We start from the raw sequence: 12,388 nt of genomic DNA, 5'->3' as shown, positions 1-12,388 counted from the left end.
GTGTGTGTGTGTGTGTTTACCTAATGCTAGAACTTTTTGTTGTCACATAGAACATTGTATGACAGCCCATTAATAAAATATAAAGAATAATCATGTGTTTGTTCAATGGCTTCTTCACAGAAGGTGCCAAAGTGTCACCTTTCACGATGGCATTGCTCTCTAGTTGAGCAGGAAGACAGACGGCTGCTTTCTTTATCTTCCTCAATGTACGACTCATGGCTTCCTTTTTTCCTCTGTTGCTGCTGAAGCTGCAAGTTAGGTCAGTTCCACATTGTTTTGGTGCACATATCAACTTGGACGATGATATCCTGCCTGAAGTTCAGCTGTGGTCCACCATATGGTAGATGGTAGTACACTATACCGGCCAGCTGCTTTGTGATATTTGCCTGTGGTTTCTTATTTCATCGGCCATTTCTGTGTGGAGGCAAAAATCCTTTTTGCCACTGGTTTTGTCTTCCACCTTTGAGATCAAGCCCTCGACCATATATTCTACCCCGTCAAGCAAAGAGGGCAGCAATTTTTTTTGACTTCAGGTGAAATGCTGTCAAATTCTTTCCTAATTTTTGCCACAACTTTAAGGATCAGCTCTTTATAGAAGTTGCCAAAAAAAGCCTTGAGTTTAGCCACGTCCTCTTCCCAAAAGTTTTTTTTAATCCTTAGATTTAAGGTCTCCGTTTGGCTGAGGATTTGGTCTCTTGGTCATGCTCTTCCTCCATTATTGTGACAATCTCTGTTGCTATTTGTCGGTATTCTGAGAGCAGATTGATGTAATATGTCTCAGCTCCTCTGCTGGTATGTCTTCTTTGCTGGTCTCACAGACATTGTTTGTGGCTTCATCCAGTATCTATTCTGCTGTCTAAAGACATAGTCATCACAAAGGTGAACACCAATTACACTCCTGCCCCCCACCCTATGACCCTTATACTTGGGGATGCACAATCTATCATTATAAAATTGTAATCTCAATTCCAATGTACACACAATTTAATTTTTCATTGACGGCATATGTTTTATACTTTTTCTTGGGTGGCTGAAGCCCCAACACTAACATTAATCTTTTCTAACAACACCATTTTTGTTCTTACTCAAAATAGAACCAGAGATAAACTCTAATACATATCAAATATGTTCAGTATCTTTCAAACAAGATGAGAGCATTGGGTCTCAGTTGAACTAAAAACCTCTTTCAATTTATCAGCAACATGCAGTGGAAGTCAGCGAAGATTCAACAAGATTAATTTATTTTTACGTATTGAACTTCACATATTGATCTGGAATTGCCTCCGGTTGATTGTACAACCAGTCTGATTGTGTACATTTAGCAATGGTGTATTATTGACATATCTTTGACTAATGGACTCCTTCAAACTAAAAGAGAGCGCAGATATAAACTAAAACAGGCCTCACAGAAAAAGACTTTGAACATCTGTCAACTAAAACAGAACTGAAATAAGGGGCAGAGGATTCTGTGTTTGGAGCAGACTTAATGCTAATTATTGCTGGGGGCTGTCTGACTGGACTACTAGTTTTGGTGAAGGACTGCCCTCAACAAGACTATTAGTCCATTTGAATAAAGGTTTGTTTTCAAAAGAGATTACAAGAATTTAAAAAGAAGAATTCCACTTTTAAGGTTTTTGATCAAATGGTCACTTTTCTCTTTGATGAGGTAGAAAATGAGAGCCTCTTCATCAGAAGGCTAAACCTTCTACAGAACATTTGTGCTGACCTGACAATATCCAGAACCTGTTTCCACTGATTTACACACTCTTACAAAGGAACACACCGTTTTCTCTGTGGGAACTTTCAGACTTGTGGTGAAGTCTGTTCTTTTTCTCTCTGTTCTCGTTAAACACATCCCGTTTTAAATAGAGGTATTATAATGTCAGGAGTGAATGGACTGGCATAAGGATGCCAGTTTTTTAGCATCTCTGAGTAGGATAATCAAAGATATGTAACAGCCCTTGAAATAACATGATTGGGGCTGAGAACTGTTTGATTCGATTCAGACTTCCTGTCCAGGTGTCTGAGGGCTTACCCTCCTTTTATTAGATGTGTGCTGTGAAAACACAGCTCTGTTTTTTAAAGCTGTGACATGATCAGTCTGCGCAGCTGTTAAATTCAAGTCTGAATTGTGACGTTTATTCTCAGGACACATTCAGTCAAATAAAACTCCCGGTGATGAAAAGGATGGGATTATATTCAAACATGCAAATAATCCATTTTGATATTTTACATGAGATGCCACATTGCTTCACCCAGAAAGGTAAATATTAACCACACAAGTTGCTTTTATTGCTTGTAATGAAGATAAAGTAAACATCTGCTGAGTATTGTTACATGAAATTGTTTATTGTAGTTTAAAAATACAAAGGGTCCACCCATGAACACTGGCTGAATAACAAAAAAAAAAAGCACCACACAAAGGTAAAATGCATCTTCATATTTTATAAGATAAATTGCTGCGGAACAATCCTGCTTCTCCTCTAATAGGCAAAAAAATATATTTCTTGACTTGTTATATAATGAAAATACACAAATACTTTTGTTAAAGATTCAGCAGCCTCCTCCTCAGATTTCAGAGTTGTCTCCATAATCAAGAAAAAATTTTCAGAGAGTTTGAAGACTTGGATCACAACCAAAATTCAATATACCAAAAATTCCAAAGGTTTGTTTGAACAGAGATTCAAAAACTTTTGATTGTATTTGCATAGTTGTAAAAAACATGCAATAAGCACTGTACAAACGCATTCTTAAAAAATTTATCTTTTTCACTTAAGGATCATCAAAGCATTCTTAGGCATTAAATAACTAAACAACATGGATTTACATTAGAACTTTTAAATAAGTATTACATACACGTTTAAATGGTTCGTACAGTATATACAATATACATATGTCACATGTCTATCAAAACTATCTACACTGTATATACAAGGCCGAGGCTGGGACTTGTCATCTCACACAACAAGACCCAGCCGTTTCTTGATGAAGTGGGACACCAGGACTTGGGGTCTCTCCTGGAACTCCACCAGAACATCATGGGGTGAGGTGATCTGGTCTCCATCAAAGCGATTCAGCAATGCAACGCAGATTACAGCCGCTGCAGTGGGAAGGCAGATTATCAGTTGCATTGTTTATGACCTTGTTTATGACCTTGACCTTTGTCCTCATGTTGGATGTCATTGGATCAAGCAGCTATCTATTTTGTATCCTGTATAATTTTTATTCAACCCTGCTATGTAGCATAATTAAAAATGTTGAAGAAATACTTGGTTGAAACAATTAGTAAACTGTATTACTGCATGGAGAACACGATCAATACCTTTAAGGCCACAGATACGACACATAGCAGCAAATACAGTGGACTCCATTTCGATATTCCTCACTCCAGCATCATGAGCTTTCCTCAGATATTCCAGTTTGTCTTCATGAGAGAAAGAACAAAGAGCTCCATCGAGGCGCCCTTGACCTACAGAGGCACACCACAATATTTATCACCACCTGACCAATTTTTTCCAATGACCCAAAAATGTTATCCCAGACAACTTGTGTGTAAGATGCTTATAATATGCGTATACCTTCATAGAAGTCATCAGTGCACAGGGTGTTCCCAATCACTGTTGGAAACTTTTCAAGCTCAGAGGAGCACTGCAGAAGCTCATTGGCCACTCCCTCATCCAGCTCAGTGCTCCTGGTAATGACTTTACCCAGAACCACTTGCTCAAACTGGGGTTTAAAAGAGTAGTCCACTGCTTTTTCCGTGATCACTACTGTTCCTGGAACCAAACCTACAGACCACAAGAGGCAGATATGTCATTGCCTGATAGCCAGTATAGGTCAGTGATGTTGACAGGTAGCATAAAAGAAAGAAAGAAAAGAAAAGAATATTTATATAAAGACCCATAAAAGGTCCCTCCCCCCTCACCAATTCCTCCCGATGTCCCGAGGCGAAACAGGATTACATCACGGCACTGAGCATGATGCAGAAGTTTGATGAGCTCATGCAGCATGATGGAAATTGAAGGGACACCCATGCCATGCTGTCATGGAAACAAGATCAAGCGGATTACTTTTAAACATGAAACAAATAATAATAAGATTTGATTTAAATGTATAAGTCATTATTCTACTAAAATACTTTGTCACTTACACTTATTGAAAGCACTTGTCCCACTTTGTACATGCAGTAGCGATCAGTTCCCTCACAGATGTCTCTGAGCTCCTCTGGATTTCCAGACAGCTTCAGCTCCTTGTGGATGAACTGGGCAAAAGCCTTCATTCGATTTGAGCTTCCACCAACACACACAAACTGTGAGAAACAGAGAAATTTTTTGGTGAATTTTGTGTTCTGGCTTTAAATAATTTCCGTTCATTCGTTGATCATTCTACAAACCTTAATATCTCCAAACATCTGTGGCAGGTCGTGAGTTTTGGTGCTCAGGCTGAAGTGGTAAAGAATATCCTCCTCCATGGTGTCCAAGTAGGGGTTTTTCACTTGGACAGGTTGTCTAAGGGCAAATTAGTGAAGCATATTAGGGACAGATTTTTCAGATTTACCAATATGCTGTGAACTGATTAAAAATATGTTTACAATGGACTTTACAATGGAGCGATACTTACTTGATATACTCATTATGGTCACTTCCCAAGCAGTTAAGTAAAATTGGTGCCATGGCTGAAGGAGATGCTTTAAAATTCAGTTGAAAGTCTTTCAAATCTGCTCCAATGCAAAAACTTTGAAATAGTCTAGAGGTATGTTCAAGTGTGAAGCTGATATAGTGGTGACCTTCGGCCTCGGTAGTGATTGGCTTCAGGGAGAGGAGTAGAACCTGTCCTCCCGCCCATCATATCCACCAACCTCACCCCAAACAAATGAGAGAAGTCACATGGCAATCATTGGACCAATTCCAAATGTATAATCAGTAACCCTTGAAAACAAACCATAATATCCTTGCCAATGCAAACAACTTATGTAATGTATTCTGCTGTTATAAATTAACCTTGAATGGCCCAACCAGCTGGACTGTTTAAGGTCTTTAGCTGAGGAGTGTAAAGAACAAAAAGTTTTCCCGAATAACATGAAGATCTGGTTTAAATATGCAATATATAGGAATGGCAAAATAAAGAGACATAGTTCAGTTCAGTTTTCTCTAGAAATATCAATTTCATCAAATTTGCTTTATATAATTTAAAAGGACCCTTTTGATGTATCAAACTTACAATCATTCGATGTGATTTGAATTTGCTGTTAGAAAAATTGTAAATATTCTTTGCACATGAAAAAAAAAAGTAAAATCAACTTTGAATAAGTACTGTAATTTTATTTGTGCTGCCAAAATATTAGTACTTTGAACTGTATTTTAGAGAGTTTCAGACACAGTACAGGAAAGTTAACAGCCTTACTAATAAACAATCTAAGGGAATACAGTTAATGATCTATCATTAACACAATAAATAAAGGATCCTAGCTTTGGTTCAATTAAGTGCTTCTACACATGAATAATAAATCTGACATGACAAAATGGAGACTAATGTGGCTCAGCATGGAGGAGTAAACAAATTATTGTTGTTGGACAAAAAGGATGGCATGTCTTCCTGCTGGAACGATGCAAGATTGGTACTGCTGTTCCTCAGCACTGGCAGTCTTCAATTCTGTTGGCAAGAAATCACGAGTCGTTCAAAAATTAATATTTAATCATTCACTAATAAATACTGTCAAACTGCTGAGGCACGATAAAAGGAAACATATTTTGTGGTCATCATTTAATTATGTATATCGATGTATCAATGCAATGACCTCACCCCATTTTTGATGATGATGATGATGAAAATGCAAAATAGGAAGTGATTTATGACGAAAGGATTGTGCTACTTACGTAAAAATGAGCATTTGTTATTTATCGTCCGGTTTGTTATTGTCTACATAACCGAAGCTCAGTAGCTTAGACATGTCGACAGGAGCTGGCTTCTTGTCAAACACTCTGTGAGAACATCAAAGACAGGAAGTCTAAATGTGATGACAGGCAATCTAAAAAGCTTTTTAGAGGAAATCAGACCACACAGTGCTTTGTCATTATAAACACTATTATGCAATGTTTTGTTATTGCCACAAAAAGGCAACTAGATTCACCAGAGATACAACAGCAAGGCAGGTTAAACATTATCTTTAATACCAAAGCAAACATTGGTCACTCATTACTAAAGCACTCTTCCAACAAAGAGCGCTCTGAAAAACAGGGAAAGAATCAAACAAGTAATTAATTTCGAACTTCAGATAGTTTTTTCAGAATAAAGCATCAAAATTTTAAAAACTAAAAAAAAAACTATTTTCACTTAGGCACTCTGCGTATGGCTTGGAAATGAATAGCTTTGTATTTCATTGCTGCACTTAAGGGATAAAAAAACCCCTAAATTTTGTAACTGTTTTCTTTTTGTGAACGTCATAGTAGTGCAATAACAGTGGGCTCTAGGATTGGTACAGTACGTTTGGATATTTGTTCAGTCCCTCATTTTTTCTGAGATGTACACATACAAGCTGTGAGCAACCAGGTGAAAGTCCTGTGTTGCCTGAGAGGACATTGGTCTGTGCAGCATTCCATGCCCAGTTTTGCTGAGTCACCTTAACATGCCTAGAATTTACTGGTAATCATCTATATGATTAACAATCTTTTTTTTATTTTAATGCTAATGTAATGCTAATAAATATGGATTTACACTTAAAGCATATAGATCATAATATTGCTTCATTGTCATGAGTACAAAGGTAGACTTCAAAAACACATAACGAGAGTGTATGTGTGAGGCGCTCCACTTTCCTCTTTGCCAAAACAAACAGAGACAGACAGGTCAATTTAGAAAGTCCAGTTTTCTCTGTAAATATCAACTTCAACAAATTTGCTTTGCATAATTTAAAAGGACACTTTTGATATATCACAGGAACTTGACAATCATAATCTACTTTGACATTACTGTTAGAAAAACTGCTAAAATTCTTTGTATGTGGGAGATATTTTTTAAAATGACGTTTGAATAAGTGTTCAGAGTTGTTTAAATCAATCCTCTGGACTTTAAGACATTTCACCTCTCGTCCAAGAGGCTTCTTCAGTTCTAGTGGTGGCTGGTTTTGCCTCAGCTTCTAATCTCTGTGAGGCGTGGTCAGTGCTATTCATATTCCAATGATCTTTGTCAAGACCCACCTTCCTCCTCAACGATTCCTTGTTGGGAGTGCAAGGGAATGTCAATGGGAGTCTCTGACATCATTAAGCCCTCGTGTGCTAATGTTATTCATTAGCACAAGACACTTCACATGAGTCAATCTGCTGAACAGTTCTTTTGGGGAGTTTTGGAAGGACCTGATTGTGGATGTCACATATACAAGATCACTATGTTGTTTTGCCTGCCCTCCTTATTTTCAATCCTCACTGGGTTGTTCTCCTTTCTGAATCTTGTCAAGTGATCCATTTCCCTCTGTCAATAGACGGCACAGCATCCTTTCCCCCATCACTGCCCCCTCCCCCAGTTAGACCACAGACTGGTAAGACAAAATAGAAGTGCCACGTAGTATCTTGTAGAAGTATTAGAATATCTCATCAATCTTAAACCATCGCAAACATTAAAAAGGCATTAGGGAAGGATTTTTAATTTATGTCATGAACAGGATGAATAATTACAGCAAACAAAATTATTTCTGCCAAATACTGTCCATCAAGTACAAACATTCTAAATTTTCATCCCTAGTTTCGCAGAATACTTTAGAGCCACTACATGCATATGGGTCTATTTGCTCACATACTTATTATGATAATATGACGCATTTGTTCTTATGTGTCATAACACCATGTTCTCATTTTACCCAGAAGCTTCTACTTAAAATGTCTGATGTCATTTGTGCCTAGAGTAAATAAAGCTAGACTATTTGGTGTCTCTGATTGTTGTAAAACGTGAACTCTGAGGCAGCAGCACCTGGAACGACAGCACCATCTTGTGATTACATCAACTCACATTCTCCTGAATTTGCCGGTCTGCAGATATTCCTGGGGTGACTGCAATTTTTCCATCTGGTAGTAATGAACATTGTTTTTCTACAGACACAAAGCAAAATCATTTGATCCAATTTTGTCAATTTAAATGCAGTTTGAAATTTTTTATCCATCTTTTGTTTCAAGCAAGCTCTTTCTTAGTAAAAAAAAAAAAAAAAAAGTCAAGAGAACCACAAAACAGGTGTGTGCAGTCAAAAGATGACTAAATTAAAGTGTTAACAACACAGCATTATTGTACTTTCAGTTTTTCTATTAATTTACTATGTCAAAATAAAAGCACCCTGTTGTTCTGTTGTTTATAAGCTTATTGTGAAATACATAATATCAGGTTGAATGGAAAATCAGTCGGAAAGAACATTCTATGTTAGACTTTATTGCTTTTTTTGGTTGTAACAGAATAAGAATGACTGTGGTGACTTCTGTGTAGGAATTTGCCATGAAATTATTTAAATTACTTTTCACTGTTTACCTTGTCCTTGCCATTGTTGCTGCTATCGCCCCTCTCCCAGACTGACATGTTGTCAGTCCCAAAAGGGGGCTGAAAAGCTCCAGGGTTTATCTTCTCCTCGCTGTTAATTAGACTGTAGGAAAGGAAACAATAAAGTCACATAGATATATCTTTCATTCAATTATGACTGGAACCAATAGTGAAGATTTACCAGTAAATATTCAGTTATATTGTTGTTTTTTGTCTTGTTTTTTTGCAGTACTTTAAAAGCTTGTTACTGGTGCAAGTCTGTAAAAGTTAGGATGTAATTAGCAATAGTTGCAGGATTGCAGGAGTACTAGGCAGAAAGGCAGAAATGGGCAATAGCGTGTGTTATTTCAGCAGTGGTCCGTCAGTAGTCATTGATAATATTAATATATATCCTTCAAGTACCTCGGTTTGCTGATGTCTTCTGATTCAGTGGAGAACCAGGCTGGAGGTTTGTATGGATTGGCTTTAGGTGTGACGGTTATTTCATGCGTCAAAAGTCCTGGTGAACAAAAGCAAGACGTAGATTTAGCTTAAATACAGTGACATGGGATGTGATAGTGTGCAGATGCATGGAAACTGGAGCACGCTACCCTTATGCCCTCCTTGTTTTGCAAGTTTGACATAGTCAGAATCACTCTCCAGGACTCCGGCCCTTCGTCCCCGGGCCCTCTCCTCAGGTAGAGTGGTGCTTGTGGACAATCCTGGTATCTGGGAGATCTGGACTTGAACTCCATGGAACCCTGTTGTCACATCTGTTGAAACACACAGACACAGATATAATGTGTAATGTAATGATGAAAATATGGATAACACTCCTGCCATTGTGGGGTAGTGTGGATGTGGCTTCACTAATCACTCCATCAGGATCAACTCCAGGGACAAGAACGTCATGCAGAATACTTGCCAGATTCTGTTGGTTGAACATCATTGACGGCAGATGAATTCCTGTGCAAACAGAAACACGCTTGTGAACCTCTTCGACGCGGCTTCCAATGAGCGAAAGCAGCAAACAAACAAACAAACAAACAAACAAACAAACCGCGGAACGTCATCATTTACGCGATCTGGTTCATTTAGTGACGCGAAACGATGTGCAGGAGAAAAGCCAACGACGCTGCAACAATATAAAGTCATTCTGTTGTACTTACTCTGACATTTTCTTAGAGGCATGGAAAGTGTTTGAAAGAAACACCGAATGTTTGGAACTTGCCATAGAAACGGTGAGCAGCAGGGGCGCTGCCACATCTCCAAGCCGCCGGGGGCAGGGGCCCCTACGGGAAAACGAATGAGAGGATAAAGCGCTATATTAAACCTCTTTTTAATCCTGCATAGACATGCTCCAAATAAAGTTATAAAATAATAATGTATTTTGTTGACTGGGTTTGTTTATATTTGATAATACTAACTTTTAAATAAGGCTTTATATTATTGTTGTTTTACTGTTGTAGTTGTTGTTGTTGTTGTTGTTATTGAGTTATCTTCAAGTACATTGATGATTATAAGCCTTTAAACTAAATTTTATTAAGACTTATTATAGTATCACATCTTGTTAAAGCCATTAATGTAATAACAGTCGATAACATAATAAATTTGACCCTTTTGAAATTGAATAGGGAAATAATATAATAACTGGCCAATAACGTAATATTTTTTGGTTAGTAAAAAAATAATGTGTTACGTTATTGGCTGCTTATTGCATTAATAAAACTACAAATGTAAACGTAATAAATGTACAAATGTAATAACTAAGCCAAAGAAGTAATATACGTATATCTGTGATAAAATCTCTAACTCTCTTTTCTTTGCAAACATAGACCATGGCATGATATGAAATATGTATGTCATATCTTGAGGACATTAAAAACAAATTTCACTCTAAATGTTTTATGATTTCCCGTAATTGACCACTATATAGTAATGGTGTGACATTGGCTTTCTTCAGTTGCCCAAACTTTCCTGCTTCCTGTCACACATGGTGATCAATATTCTTTGATGAAAAGTTGATTTTATTTGAAATTCTTGAATGTACCACACACACACACACACACACACACACACACACACACACACACGCACACACACACACACACACACACACACGACCTTATATAGTTAATGGAAGAAGATATATCACTTTTGATCGTGTATTCAAAATTAATTGACTACAGCCAACTGTTGGCTAGTTATTAGTATAATAAACTCTTACAGTTTGATAATATCAGGGGTATCAACCTTTTTAAAGAACAGTGTGTGAGTACAGTATGTGTTCTTGCGTCTGTGTCGGCATGTATGTGCATGTGGATAGGAGAAACCCTCAAGAGACCCTGCTACATGGAAAGAGACTTACATGTAACCGTGTATTGCCTTTCGGTTGAATATTTGTCGCTCCTGCCTGCTGTTGTACATACAGTATATTATTATGCTACGCCATTTAATATTCAGAGTTTACAGTGTGAAGAAAAATATGACTAACTTTAATCTTTAACAAAATTGTATGTTTTTCACACATTTGAAAAGATGAGAATGCCTAATTTCTGTAGCAGAGAGAACAATATCTGAGTCCATGTATCTCAGACATGGACTCAGACCTACAGAACCAGCTCCTTGAAAGAATCAAATGCAGCTCATGTTTCTCTTTGCAACTACAGGAGTTCACTGATATCACCAGTGCTGCACTGCTTCTGATTTTTGTAGGCTATTGCTGGGACAGTAGTTTGCATGAAGAAACACTGCTTTGTGGAGAGCTGCAACCATGCGCTACAGCTCAGAAAGGTTTCATTGATAACTACCAAACAGTGAATGGTCCAGACTGGCAGAATTGTGTGCAGTGACGGTGCAGCATCATGGTGCAGAGATCATCAGGCAGCTACTGAATGGACCCTAAACGTTACATACGTGTGTGAATCAGGATTTTTCCTTTGTGACAACAACTAAACTGATTTGAGCATGTCTGAGAGGCAAGCCCAAGTGTCTCATTAAGAGGTGAACAGAAAAAGGGAGTTGACATGCTATGTCCCCAAAAAATGGAGCTGTAACTGTTATTGTTCATTTATCACTGATATAAAGAGCAACTTCTGGCTCTGCCAAGCAAAAAAACTGTAAGTACATTATGTAGTGTTTGAAATCAAATCAGATCATGAGTAAGATTATCAATTCAGTGTTAATATCAGAATGCCCTCCAGTTCCCAATAACTCCGTAATATTTTGTTCTGGCCAATATGGAAATGATTCATCAGATCATCATGCAGATGGATGTGTGTTGCATTGGTCTGGGGCAGTGACACAGTAAGAGAGTGAAAAAGCAGGAAAACATATTGTGAAGAGAGGCTGAATAGATCTCTACATGTAGATGGAGATGGTGATTGAGTGCAGACAGAAGAAGAGGGCTACTTGCCTCTGTGCTTGGTGGGTATGGATGATTTCATGGACTAGCAGCACCTGAGGGTCTACTGACAAAAAGCCTAAGGGGAACTGCTCCTTTATTTTGCTCAGTCATTTTTTTAGTTGACTTACTTTACCTAATATTTGTAATGGCTCTAGTCTTGGTCATTTTGTTATTTTGTATGTGTTTCCTTTTCCTATTAGACTGCTGCAACACAACATTTTCCAGTTTACGATAAGTAAAGCATATCAGTACCATACTATAATACTGTATGTATATGTGTAGATATCTATCTGTTCCTCTATTTCATCTTGTATAAATTTAACATAATTTCATGAAGCAACCCTGTGGTGATGTTCGCATAGACCTGAATGATTTTAAAATGGAAACTTTTGCAAAATAAACTCAAATAAGTGTGTGTTGTTGTTGTTGTTGTTGTTGTTGTTGTTGTTTTGCCATAAATGTTATTTTTCTTGTATTATATCTGTT

At 37.6% G+C, this 12,388-nt stretch overlaps 2 protein-coding genes across 3 annotated transcripts; both read right to left on the bottom strand.

The window, feature by feature from the left end:
• Window positions 1-2,328: 2,328 nt before the first annotated feature.
• Window positions 2,329-4,817, bottom strand: upp2 (uridine phosphorylase 2). Its single transcript, XM_068329602.1, has 7 exons — window positions 4,621-4,817; window positions 4,394-4,508; window positions 4,151-4,309; window positions 3,926-4,040; window positions 3,579-3,788; window positions 3,323-3,469; window positions 2,329-3,100 (listed from the first exon to the last, which is right to left on the bottom strand). Exons 1-7 carry the CDS (start codon window positions 4,671-4,673, stop codon window positions 2,958-2,960), a joined length of 942 nt encoding a protein of 313 aa, XP_068185703.1. The 5' UTR covers window positions 4,674-4,817; the 3' UTR covers window positions 2,329-2,957.
• A 489-nt stretch (window positions 4,818-5,306) lies between these two features.
• LOC137605306 (uncharacterized protein C7orf57 homolog) lies at window positions 5,307-9,769 on the bottom strand. Of its 2 annotated transcripts, XM_068329876.1 has the most exons (8): window positions 9,666-9,769; window positions 9,422-9,462; window positions 9,108-9,269; window positions 8,920-9,016; window positions 8,509-8,620; window positions 8,002-8,081; window positions 5,877-5,981; window positions 5,307-5,652 (listed from the first exon to the last, which is right to left on the bottom strand). In XM_068329876.1, the coding sequence occupies exons 1-7, from the start codon at window positions 9,728-9,730 to the stop codon at window positions 5,894-5,896; spliced, it is 645 nt and encodes a 214-aa protein (XP_068185977.1). In that variant the 5' UTR covers window positions 9,731-9,769; the 3' UTR covers window positions 5,307-5,652; window positions 5,877-5,893. The 2 variants fall into 2 exon arrangements, with proteins under 2 accessions (XP_068185977.1, XP_068185976.1); XM_068329875.1 differs by having other exon boundaries at window positions 9,422-9,746.
• Between the last annotated feature and the right edge of the window lie 2,619 nt (window positions 9,770-12,388).

The sequence above is a fragment of the Antennarius striatus genome, chromosome 12 (genome assembly GCF_040054535.1).
Source record: "Antennarius striatus isolate MH-2024 chromosome 12, ASM4005453v1, whole genome shotgun sequence".
Lineage (NCBI taxonomy): Eukaryota > Metazoa > Chordata > Actinopteri > Lophiiformes > Antennariidae > Antennarius > Antennarius striatus.
Note: the sequence above shows the minus strand (reverse complement) of the source record. Positions and strands in the feature narration are given on the sequence as shown.